This window comes from Bos javanicus, chromosome 15, assembly GCF_032452875.1.
Source record: "Bos javanicus breed banteng chromosome 15, ARS-OSU_banteng_1.0, whole genome shotgun sequence".
Lineage (NCBI taxonomy): Eukaryota > Metazoa > Chordata > Mammalia > Artiodactyla > Bovidae > Bos > Bos javanicus.
Window position 1 is genome coordinate 50024420 of NC_083882.1, and position 13018 is coordinate 50037437.

General features: G+C 37.6%; 2 protein-coding genes across 2 annotated transcripts; both read left to right on the forward strand.

Annotated features, from left to right (window-relative positions):
* Window positions 1-1522: 1522 nt before the first annotated feature.
* Window positions 1523-2516, forward strand: LOC133261342 (olfactory receptor 52M1-like). Its single transcript, XM_061439837.1, has one exon. The coding sequence runs from the start codon at window positions 1572-1574 to the stop codon at window positions 2514-2516; it is 945 nt and encodes a 314-aa protein (XP_061295821.1). The 5' UTR covers window positions 1523-1571.
* An 8559-nt stretch (window positions 2517-11075) lies between these two features.
* LOC133261026 (olfactory receptor 52P1-like) lies at window positions 11076-12029 on the forward strand. The gene has a single exon (XM_061439622.1). The coding sequence runs from the start codon at window positions 11076-11078 to the stop codon at window positions 12027-12029; it is 954 nt and encodes a 317-aa protein (XP_061295606.1).
* The last annotated feature ends 989 nt before the right edge of the window (window positions 12030-13018 follow it).

A 13018-nucleotide genomic window follows, 5' to 3' on the forward strand; every position in this document is an offset into this window, starting at 1 on the left:
GACAAATGAGATCCAGAGGCATGGGATATATTATTGTCATTTAAGAAGCCAACCCAAAGGTGTCAAGATCATTCTCTCATTTGGAAATACTCCAACTGATATCACATTTTTACTGCATGCAGCCTTGTGAATTTTTAGTTATCCAGATTTAATGTGTAACTCCAGAAGCTTGATTGCCTGCATTTTAACTTTCTTTATCTTAAAACAGGAGGTGGAGATATTGTTTATTTCTACTACTTAAATCACCTAGACTGTGGGTTATGCAGTCTTCTAGTGAAACAAGAATTTTCAATAACTCCCAAAAAGTTTTACAGTGTCTCCACTTAATCAATTACAGCCGTGGAAAGTCTTCTCACTTGAGAGAAATACTGATTGAGAGATTAAGGAGGACTTTTCTAAGTCTTGCTCCAAAGAACATAGTTTCTGTTTATCACTGACATAAAATCAGCTTGAAGAGGGAAGTCAAAACCCAAGATGGCTTTGGAAGATACTTCTGCATTCTGAGGAATAATATCTTGTATTATTCACCTTGGGGAATCTAAGCATGCTCTTCTTAGACTCCACTTTATCAAGTCATAAATCCATAGTTTAAATATTAACTGTGCACTTTTCACATTGTGATACTGCATTTGGAAAAGTGTGAATATGTTAGCAATATAATTTTCAGGCAACTATCACAGGAAGGAGTGTAAAGGAAATATAAATCCTATGGAACTGGTGGTATGGAGAACTTATGAGTGACAGATGAAAATACACCAAGTCAGGTTATCTACAACAAATTTGGAACCATATAATCATTGGAAAATTAAATATCTTTCATAAATGTTTTACAGAGAAAACTGAAGCAGATAATTTTAGAATATTCTCAACACAGTCACTTATAAAATTGATGTTTTGCTAAAATGAACAGTGGGGAAGTGAAGATTAAGTCATTGATGTGGAAGAATTGCCTTCATCGCCTCCTGCTTTCTCCTTTGATTTTTAAGTTCCCACCACTGACACTCTTGTCTGTTTGCTCCTGCTTCACAGTAATTTTTCTTGCTATTTCCGTTCCAAGAATGTCTGATATCCTAGATAGAGTGTGAGCTCCAAAATTTAGATATCAGCTTACATAACATTTTTATCACCATCCTATTGTGATGTTTTTCTTGTAGAGTGTAATCTCCTTGAGAAGAATATCTGATATGTGTTACTTTATTCCCAGTGCCTAGGACATGGCTTGTTGCACAGTAACTGGTTAACAAATAGTTGTTGAATTAAATAAATGTAGAAACTTTTTGTTGGAAATAAATGGATAAGATGACCTATATGTACCTATGGTAATATGCAGTGACACATGAATGATCTTTATGTATTTGCAAACACAGTATTTGGTATGATATTACACATTTTATTTATCTGATCCTAGTGAATTAAAATTCATGTCGTTATGAATTTGAATTGTTTTACAAACAGATCATTAAGGGTCGTCCTCAACTAAATCTCCCATATTTCCACCTTCTGGTTGTGTTAATCTTGGCATGGCAACTTTATCTTCGGAAGAACTGATAAAAATCAAAGAAAAAACCATCATGCCTCCTCTCAACACTTCTCATCCCTCTCCTGTCACCTTCTCGCTGATGGGCATCCCAGGACTGGAGCACCTGCATGTCTGGATTGGGATTCCCTTCTGCTCTATGTATGTGGTGGCGGTGGTGGGGAATGTCACCATTCTGGCTGTGGTGAGGGCAGAGCGAAGCCTCCATGAGCCTATGTTCCTCTTTTTATGCATGCTCTCAGTCACTGACCTGGTCCTCTCCACGTCTACACTGCCTCGCATGCTCTGTCTCTTCTGGCTTGGAGCCCATGACATTGCTTTTGATGCCTGCCTGACCCAAATGTTCTTCATTCACAGCTTCACTACCATGGAATCAGGCTTTTTCCTGACCATGGCCATTGACCGTTATGTGGCCATTTGTCATCCACTGCGCCACACCACCATACTGACCCACACTCGCATCACTATAATGGGTATTATTGTGGTGATTCGGGGAGTTGCTTTCTTTTCTCCACACCCCATTCTGCTCAAACAGCTGCCTTACTGCAGAACACGAATCATTGCCCACACCTACTGTGAGTTTATGGCCGTGCTGAAGCTGGCGTGTGTGGACACAGGAGCCACCTCACGTTACAGCCTCAGTGTGGCTTCTATCATTGGCTCATGTGATGCGATTCTTACTGCTGTATCCTATGTCTTCATCCTCCAGTCTGTATTCCGCTTGCCATCTCGAGAAGCTGGCTTTAAGGCTTTGGGCACATGTGGATCCCATGTTTGTGTTATTCTTGTCTTTTACTCCACAACTGGTTTTTCCATTTTCACTCACCGTTTTGGGAAAAATATACCTGCACATATCCACATTTTTATTGCAAATATGTATCTTTTGGCGCCCCCTTTTCTCAACCCCATTGTGTATGGAGTAAGGACCAAGAAAATACGGGAGCATGTTATTAAGGCACTAAGTGTAAAAGTTGCTTGATTTTAGTTGGATCAATGAAGTACATAGTTCAAGATACATAGAACTGCAAGAGATGATGTAGGAAAAATAAGTAAACACTTTCACTCCCGTAAGCTGATTTTCACTTACCACCTGAAAGTTGTTATTTACCAGATGTGTAGAATATCTATGGATTCTAACTCAACATATTACTGTAACTTTTTTATTTAGTAATATTAGTGATGAAGTTGTTAATATCATCCTAAATATGTACCTTTTGGAGGTAGGTACAATAGGGAATGAAAAGTAGATAGAAGGATAGAAAACTTCAGTAGACACTTCTCCCTGCACACCCCCTCCAAAAAAGGAAAAATTATCTAAGATCTACATGCTGAATTTTATAGACTAGGCATTTTGAAGAAATCTTGAGTCCTATATATATGGCTGTGAATATTTAGAACCAGTAATAAGTGTTGTATCTATGACCTGATTGAATGAAATGAAAGGCTTGAGAAAAATGAATAGTACTAATAATACCCAAAAACTAAATAAATTTAATTAAGAAGACATGAGTACTCCCCTCAAGGGAAACAAGCAGAAACAAAAATAATGAACTCATGAACATGAATTTTTGTGAAGGTGTCAACATTGATGTTAGAGCTTCAGTGGCTTTTTAGAGAAATTATGATTGAGCCAGGAATATTAAAAAAAATAAACAATATCTTGAATTCTACTGACTGCTAGAATGTAGTTCATATATTACAGATTTAATATTTAGTAGTTATAATTTTCAAACTGCCACGTTACCAAGAAGAGAAAATAACCAGGTGCATGGGTAAGAGTACAAATCCCATACACTATTGTTTTGCTTAGTAATAAGCAGTGCTTCCAATAGAAGGTAGATAAAGTGATTTTAGGGCTTCTCAGGTGGCACAAGTGGTAAAGAACCCACCTGCCAATACAGGAAATGTAAGAGATGCAGGTTTGACCTCTGGGTCAGGAAGATCCCCTGAGGAGGGCATGGCAACCCACTCAAGTGTTCTTGCCTGGGGAATCCCATGGACAGAGTAGCCTGGCGGGCTACAGCCCATAGGGTCATAAAGAGTTGGGCACAACTGAAGTGACTTAGCACAGCACAACACAAGGTGATTTTAGCAGATGAGAAGTTCTATAGGGATGGTAGTCTCTGGACACTGCTCTGGAGGTTGTCTAAGAAATATATCAACTGTATGCCTTACAGAGAAGCTTTTAGTTGGAGAGCTATTTTGATCCTTTGGCTGGACTTCGTAAAATGTCAGCAGATTCCTTAGACTCACCAAAATTTCTATATCTACTTCCCCTAAAATTTATCAGAATTTCATAGATCACATAAAAACATTCTAAATAAATTTAGAAGATACTTTCAATCTTAGAAACTCAATTTTAAAATTTGTGATGTTTAAAATTTATGTCAGTCAGTTGTTCCAAATAACACCGTGATTAAGATTCCTATTCAGGAAACATTGATAATCATCAGTATGTTTTTTAATCAAAATTAGCAATCATGGTTATAGGATTTCACCATATGTGAATTTCACTGTGGGTAGAATTAACAGAAGAGATCATAGAAAAAGAGAAAAGTGTGAACAGAAAATGATGACTGTGTAGAGGGGAGGGGAAAGGACATTCAACTGGTGGTGGGGTTTGAACAAAAATTTGAGAAATGTGAAAAAGCCTTGCTGCATATGAGAAAGAATCGTGGTAGTGGTGCTACAACATCATAGATCACCAGTATTTCAGGATGTAAGGCACTAGACTTTATCTTATTGTATGAGTCCAATCTCCACAATTTTCTTTCTGGGCTTGGCAGTTCTTATTCTACAGGTCTGAAATAGTAGAACCATTAGAATTTCTCAACATTCTTTCCTCAGATAAAACAGAGATCCTGTTACTTCTCATGAGAAATGTGGATAGACCTCTTAGTTTGAAACAAAGAACAATGAGGAAAACACAAAATCCAATAGTTCTTATAGGTTCAGTATATTTCCCACAGATAAAAGGTTATGTGTATATGGCTATATTTGTATATCTGTATCTTTATCTCCCCTTAATGGCATAAAACTTAGAAATACAAACAAGAGATATACTTTAATCTTGGAATTCTTCCATTTATTTCTCAAGTACTGGTATACCAAGATATATAACCAATTATTTTGCCTCTGTTAAAGAAAAAACGTGAATATATGCCTTTATTCCATCTCTTGGAGCTTCAGAGAATTTATAAATATGTAAAATCAGTGCTTTTTTAGTGTACTGAAGTGCTCTATTTTAGTCATAATGATATATTAATCTGTTCATCAGACATATCACACATGCGGAGAACTTATTTTAATATAGATAATATTCTAAGTGACAGTCATACCCTCCCAACCCACACACACCTGGAGACTTTGCCCTTTCTTCTTTCCAGAGTTCAGTTCACTACTCAGTTATAATCAAAACTGAGATTGATAAGACATGGCTAGTCATCCATATTGCTCTGAATCCTATACATATCTTCCTCAGTTTCTGGTGGGTTTACATCTTGATAAACCCATCATAAGTTAAAAATAACAGAGGTAAAAAATGCATATAATACACCTAACCTACTGAATGTCATAGCTTAGTGTCATTTACCTGAAATGTGCTCAGAACACCTACATTAGCCTACTGATGGGCAAATACATTTAACACAAAGGCTATTTTATAACAAAGTGTTGAATATCTTATGTAATTTATTGAATACTGAAAGTGAAAAACAGGATGGTTGTATGGATGTACAGTGCTTGTAAACATGTTTGCTCTCATGATCACATGGTTGATGGAACTGCAGCTCACTGTACTGCCCAGCAGCAGGAGGGTATCTTACTACATATGGCTAGCTTTGGAAAAAATCAAAATTCAATATTCACTGTACTGTTTCTACTGAATGTATATCGGTTTGCACTATTGTAAAGTCAAACAAAAATTGTAAGTCAAGCTACTGAGTTGCAGATCGTCTATATATAAGAGGTCAAGATTCAGTACATTCATTAGGATACTCTGCTTTTTATCCCATGACTAAAATTAACTTCTAGTTTTATACATTGGGATTTTTAACAGTCTTAAGCTCAGAGTGGGCTTCCCAGGTGGCACAGTGGTAAAAAAAAAAAAAAAAAAATCTGCCTGCCAATGCAGGAGACTCAAAAGATGTGGGTTCAATCCCTGGGTCAGGAAAGATCCCCTAGAGAAGGAAATAGCAACCCATTCCAGTATTCTTGCCTAGGAAATCCCATGGACAGAGGAGCCTGGTGGGCTACAGTCCATGGGGGTGCAAAGAGTTGAACATGACTGAGCATGCAATGATCTCTCTCAAGCTCAGAGTAGAGAAGGATAAATAACTCCTTTGATGTTAGCTCTTAATAGAATCAATTTTCATCCAACCACCTTTCTACTCCCTAGAAACTCAGGACAGGAGGTTTTCATTGTTTTCCTTTCCATCTGCCTAGTCTTGTTTTTCTACCTTTTGGTTCAGGTTGAGAAATGTGTGCTTGTGTTCATCATCAAGACAGACCCTACTTGGTATAAACCCACATATCTCTTCCTAGCCATGCTCTCTGTGCATGACCTGAAGTCTAGCACTGTAATCCTTCCCTTAATTATCACTCTCTTCCAGGTCAGTGACAGAGATCAATTTAAAAACTTACCTGACTTAGATATCATGCATCCACTATGAGGCCACAGAAAGACAATGATGTTACCCATGAGAAAGCATAACAACAACAACAAAAAAAGCAAAAGCAAAATAGTTGAGTTGCAAGACAGGGAAGGATATATTGCACAAGTGGAGAAGTTGACAGTCCATTCATAGTAGCAGCAAGTCAGTAGTAATACATGAGCTCAGAGGCAGATAGATAGACATGTTGGTAAACATGTTGATGGGATCTTCTCTTGCTTCTTTTTTCTCAGTGAAAGTGGAATCTAGTTTATCATCCAAGAGTGAAGTTAGGGGAAGTGTGACAGAGGTTTGGATTAAAAGAATACAGGAAATAATTTTGAGGTGACAGAAATTAAAAGACTTCAAAATTAAATGTATTATTAGGGGCCCACTTGATATAGTGAATATGAATTCAAAATAAGACCAGTCACTTGGTTGTAGATGATATTTTTCTCTACCCATCTTTTTAGAAAAGTGCAAGCTTGAGATCTCTGTTATAAAAATAAGCCAAAGATTGCCTCTGTATATGGGCTTTTCTGATCTAGAGACCATTCATATCAGAGGCTATTAGATTGGTGTCCCCATGGTTATTTAGATCACAACCTGTGTGATTGTATGCTGAACATCTGGACTGGCGTCTGTCATTTTAAAATATTTACCAATATGATAAATGAGAAAGTGAAAAAATACAAATTGCAGTAGAAATATAACATATAAACATAATTTAGTATAAAAGAATAGTAGTCCTTATTGAAGCAGTGACATTCCATCATTACCTTAAAATGAATAGGAAATGAAAAGGCCTAGGGAAGTATCAGACATAGAAGCAAAAACATGAATCAGAATCTTAAAGGAGACAGTGAAAGATAGTCTGGACTGGTCGAGACTCAGGGAAACTTAAAGATGAGCTGTGTAGTGGAAAGTGATGCCAAGAACCAACAAGACTATAAAGGTTCTTGTTGGTCCTTTGGGATGTTATCAGTTTTAATCCATGGAATTTATAGACTTTAATTCAGGCATACTTCAGTTTTAAATCTTGGTCATGTAGTGATTAAGTTAATAAAATGTGGAACTAGAGATATCTGGATTCAGTTCCTAAAATCGCCCTTCATTTGCTATAAAAATTTTACTTAAATCATTTAATCTAATGGTCTCACTACTTCCTTGACTTTTTAGTGGTAATTTCCTATTTACAAAGGTTGTTTTGAAGATCAGTGAAAGAAGGATTTTTTAGCATTAAACATAGGTGCAGAAAGTGATGACCTCTCAGTATATGAACATAATACTTTCTTATTGTTCTGAGGTTTCCTAATATTTTCCCACAAATATATTTCATATCAAAGCACTCAGAAAACCTTTGGGAAATAATAATATCCTTATTTGTTACCTTATGGGATAATTAATATTAATTAATTTAAGTCTTGTAGTTTGGGAAAAGGCCCCATATCATGGAGGACCACTGATTCCCCTGCCACCTACACTGTTAAATCCAGTGGGATTTGTTGCTGGGTATAATCCAGCTGATATTCAATGACCACACTTCTTAGCACCTGCTCTCATGCAAGATGGCTGTCTAGATTACTCTAAACTTCTAATTTGGGTGAGTTGATAGAGATACAGGACAGAAAAAGAGAGAAGGCAGCTACATTCAAACATCTGCATTTAAATTATGAGACACTTCCTCAAAAAGGTAATGTCCATCTCTTCAAAAATACTCTTAGTAAAGTTAAGAGTAAATCTTGTAGACATGTAAAACACTAAAAAGGTGTAGTGAACTCTGTTGATTATCTAAAGTACATGGAGCATGTGGTCATAGACACCTCAAATAAGAGTTAAAGTAGCATTTAACTCCTCGACCAGGATAAGCTTTGAGGTCAGATTCAACTCTTAGCAAGGAAGAGCCGTGTTCCTCCCAGTTAGCATTAGATGTTGATCAGTCATGGCGAATGTCTGTGGGAGGAAGAATATTACTTTTGACCTAGATACTACTGCAGGAACAGTGGTTTGCAAAAGGAAGTTAATAAAAAGGAGGGGGAGGAACATTACAATCATAGAAGTATGTGAAAAAGGCACAATTTCACAAAGAAGCATGTTGTATTTGGGGAATAGTTAGAAGTTCGTTGTTACCCCCATGGGAGGTACAGAAATAATATCTTAAAATGTTCTGTGTAAGATAATGTGCTAATCTGTTAACATGCATTAACAGCATTTTATTTTCTCCACTTTACAGTTGAGGAAACCGAGAAAAAGATGTAATCAGTGTATGTGCTGTGCTGTGTGCTTAGTTGCTCAGTTGTATCTGATTCTTTGTGACCCCATGGACGGTAGCCCACCAGGCTCCTCTGTCCATGGGGATTCTCCAGGCAGGAATGCTGGAGTGGATTGCCATTGCCTCCTCCAAGGGATCTTCCCAACCCAGGGATCAAACCCAGGTCTCCCACATTGCAGGTGGATTTTTTACCATCTAGCCACGAGGGAAGCCCATAATCAGTATATAGAGCACAACTAAAAGTTTTTATGGAAATACATGCATTTAATAAAAGGGCATAGGAAGAACTTGTGATAGTGAAAATAATCAGATGGAAGGGGAAAAAAAGATGAAAACAAGTTATACCATTATTTATGATAAGTGATACATTTCAAGATTTATTGAACTTTATTTCTTCTAAGTCAAAGATCATGGTCATTTAAAGTATTAAATAAATTGTCATTTACAGAGCTCAGGTCAGGCTGGAAACTTTTCAGAAGACACTGGGAATATTTCTAATACAATATATAGTCAGTTTAACAAGGTCTACGTTCCTCCCAAAATGCTGGGTAATGTAAGTCATATTCCAGTTTTGATGATACTTGATCAGACTATAAATTACAATGAAGTAAATAGGACTCAATATTTGTAATTACATTTATCTCAACAGATCCATTTCTAATTTATGGATATTATGTAGAGTATATTAGAATGGTTAAACACAGTTTTCTAGGATGATAAAAAGAATGTTATTGGTCTATTCTTATTTCAAATTAGATTTCAATTGCTTCATTGTAGATGTAGAATAAATACCTTTAAAATTGATAGACAATAATCATTTAATTCAGGGTGTGAATATTGATAGATGCTTAATAATAATAAAGGAAACACAATGGTTATTTAAAGTAATATCTAAAATAATACTCTATAGATTATCAAGTTTAAATGAAAAAGGCAAATGTTGAAACACTCACTCAAAAGTGTCTTAACAAATATGACTTTAAAATTATGAAAATTCTTTGTTGGTTATATTTTACTATTACTTAACATCTGTGACAGCAAATACTGATTTGGGTGTAATGGAAATAGTGTGAACTTTGCAGTCATGCAGTTATGTTAGCATTCTGATGTCTCAGCCATTCTTTCTGCGAGGCCATTGCATTATCCATAACACTCTGGGGTACTATGTTTTAATTGATAAAATTTGAAAAATGATATTTAGTTCACATTGTTTTTCCAGCTACAAATGAACATATACAAAGATTCCAGGAAAATATATATATTTTTTTTCATGTTAGGATGACTAAGTCTTACTTTCTTTCCTTACTTCATTTAAACAATGACAGTAACTGAAATCACGCTAATAATGTATGAATCAAAACTGGTACCAAGTACATGGATCTTTGTAATGATCTGTATGTTCAGACAGAAGTGATCAAAGTAAGAAACAAGGCATATTGGGGGATGTACTGTGAAGAAAGCTGAGTGCCGAAGAATTGATGCTTTTGAACTGTGGTGTTGGAGAAGACTCTTGAGAGTCCCTTGGACTGCAAGGACATCCAACCAGTCCATCCTAAAAGTGATCAGTCCTGGATGTTCTTTGGAAGGAATGATGCTGAAGCTGAAACTCCAGTACTTTGGCCACCTCATGCGAAGAGTTGACTCATTGGAAAATACTCTGATGCTAGGAGGGATTGGGGGCAGGAGTAGAAGGGGACGACAGAGGATGAGATGGCTGGATGGCATTACCAACTCGATGGCCATGAGTTTGAGTGAACTCCGGGAGTTGGTGATGGACAGGGAGGCCTGGCGTGCTGCGATTCATGGGGTCACAAAGAGTCAGACACGACTGAGCAACTGAACTGAACTGAACTGGACTGAAGAGAAGAATTAAGGTAGAAAGTTAGGATTTTTGAAAATTAAGGTTAAAATAAGCAGGTATGTCAATTAGGACTATTTCACTGAAAAGGAGAGAACTTAATAAAGGTATGACTGTTAAAGCTCACATTTTGTGAAGACTTTTATGCACAAGACAGATAAATCTGTAGAGCTCCATGGAAAAGGCAGTACTGTTTCACACCTCCTGAGGATACATTCTGTAACAGTACTAGGAACATGTGTAATGGACTAGGAAATGAGTAATCATACCTGAGCATATGTACTCTCAGAAAGTACTTCAGACATGTCCTAGAATATTATATCTCAGAATGATATTAAGAAGAAAATTGGGTTAGATGAGATCTTAGATCCTTTCCATTTATAAAGCCTGATATTGTTTATCAAAAGATAATTTGACTTAAGTTGAAACCAAATTGTGAATTTAAAAAGTAGTATTGAATTTTACTATACTTAGATTGTTAACAGATTTAGAGTTTGTTTTGTTCTTAAATGTGTGAGATTCATGACTTGATTTAGGATTAGTATTTTGTGTCTGGTTGCAAGGTTTTTATTTTAGTAATTAGTGTTACTAAATTTTTTCACCCTGAAGTGTAACCTTGGATGTTTTCTAATGTGATGCTTTGGGATCTTCCAGGCTTGTTTTTCGTTTGTTGCCAGATTTGGTTGTGATGATCTTGGCACAAAGCTTTTGCCATAAAAAGGAGGATTCTATCAGCAAGAGACAGAAAGCAGCAGAGCAATGGGACCAGCCAATAAATCCCAAACATCTCCAGACACTTTCTTGCTGATGGGCATCCCAGAACTAGAGCATCTGCATGTCTGGATTGGGATTCCCTTCTGCTCCATGTATGTGGTGGCGGTGGTGGGGAACATGACCATTCTGGTTGTGGTGAGGACAGAGCGAAGCCTCCACGAGCCTATGTTTCTCTTTCTGTCCATGCTCTCAGTCACTGACCTGGTCCTCTCCACGTCTACACTGCCTCGCATGCTCTGTCTCTTCTGGCTTGGAGCCCAGGACATTGCCTTTGATGCCTGTCTGACCCAAATGTTCTTCATTCATAGTTTTACTGCTATGGAATCAGGCTTCTTTTTGTCCATGGCCATTGACCGTTATGTGGCCATTTGCCATCCACTGCGCCACACCACCATTCTCACCCACACTCGCATCGCTAAAATGGGAGCTTCTGTGGTACTGCGGGGAGTGGCCTTCTTTTCCCCACATCCTGTCCTGCTCAGACAGCTGCCCTACTGCAGAACTCGAATCATTGCCCACACCTACTGTGAGTTCATGGCTGTGGTGAAGCTGGCGTGTGTGGACACAGGGCCCACCAAGCATTATAGCCTCAGTGTGGCCTCTGTCATTGGTTCCTGTGATGGGTTATTCATTGCTGTGTCTTATGTCCTAATCCTTCGTGCAGTCTTTCGTCTTCCATCGCGGGAAGCAAGTCTTAAAGCCCTAGGCACTTGTGGCTCCCATGTCTGTGTCATTCTCGTTTTCTACTCCACAGCTGTCTTTACCTTCCTCACTCACCGTTTTGGCCACAGTGTGGCCCCCCATATTCATATCTTCATTGCCAATATATGCATGCTCGTACCACCTTTTCTTAACCCCATTGTTTATGGTATAAGGACCAAGAAAATTCGAGACCGTGTTCTTAGTTCTCTAACAGTAAAGGTTGCTCGATTATACTGAAATTGTTTGCACAGATGGTGTAAGAATAAAGAGGGAAGAATATAAATGACTTATCCCTTTTTCATAACTGACATGATGCCTTTTCCACTGGTATCAGACATCGTATCAGATTTTAATGGGGAAGAATGACCATACATGATAGAAATTTCTCAATTCTAATTAAACTAGTACACTTAATATATTCTGTGTGCCTTTGAATTTTGGGGAGCTTACTTATAACCTGATGAACTTAAAGGGACTCTTTTCTTTTTATGTTGCTAGTGATCGTTTATGGTGTTAACTGGGGTAGCAGTTTATTTTCAAATAGGGAATGATTTTAAAAGGAAGGAAATCCATTAAAACCTCAGAGGATTCCACATAAAGTATCAGTTCAGTCAGTTCAGTCGCTCAGTCGTGTCCAACTCTTCGCAACCCCATGAATCGCAGCACGCCAGGCCTCCCTGTCCATCACCAACTCCTGAAGTTCACTCAGACTCACTTCCATCGAGTCAGTGATGCCATCTGGCCATCTCATCCTCTGTCATCCCCTTCTCCTCCTGCCCCCAATCCCTCCCAGCATCAGAGTCTTTTCCAATGACTGTAAATATCCTTAGAAGAGGCAATATATCAGGGTTGATGTCCTCTGAATACAACAAGTAATTGTGTTTTATTCCTACAAATTGACAAACTGGACAAGCTGTCAAGTAGAAATGTGGAAAAGTTCAACATTGCTATAAATAATCAAGTCCACAGATCTGTAAGCATTGTATTGCTCATAGAGTATTCTCTCTCCACCAAGAGTAACATGTGTCTGCAATTATTTTGTTACCTGAACCAACATGGGATTTCTAAACCTTTATCCTGAAAACAAAATCGCTTTATGTTTGATGTTACATACTTGGGAGTTTGCCCAGGGCATTGGCAGCCCACTGAGCTAGATTCAGGTATGCTGGTATTTATATGTAACAAGTCCTTGTTCAGAGACGAAGTCTATTATTACAAATAACTCA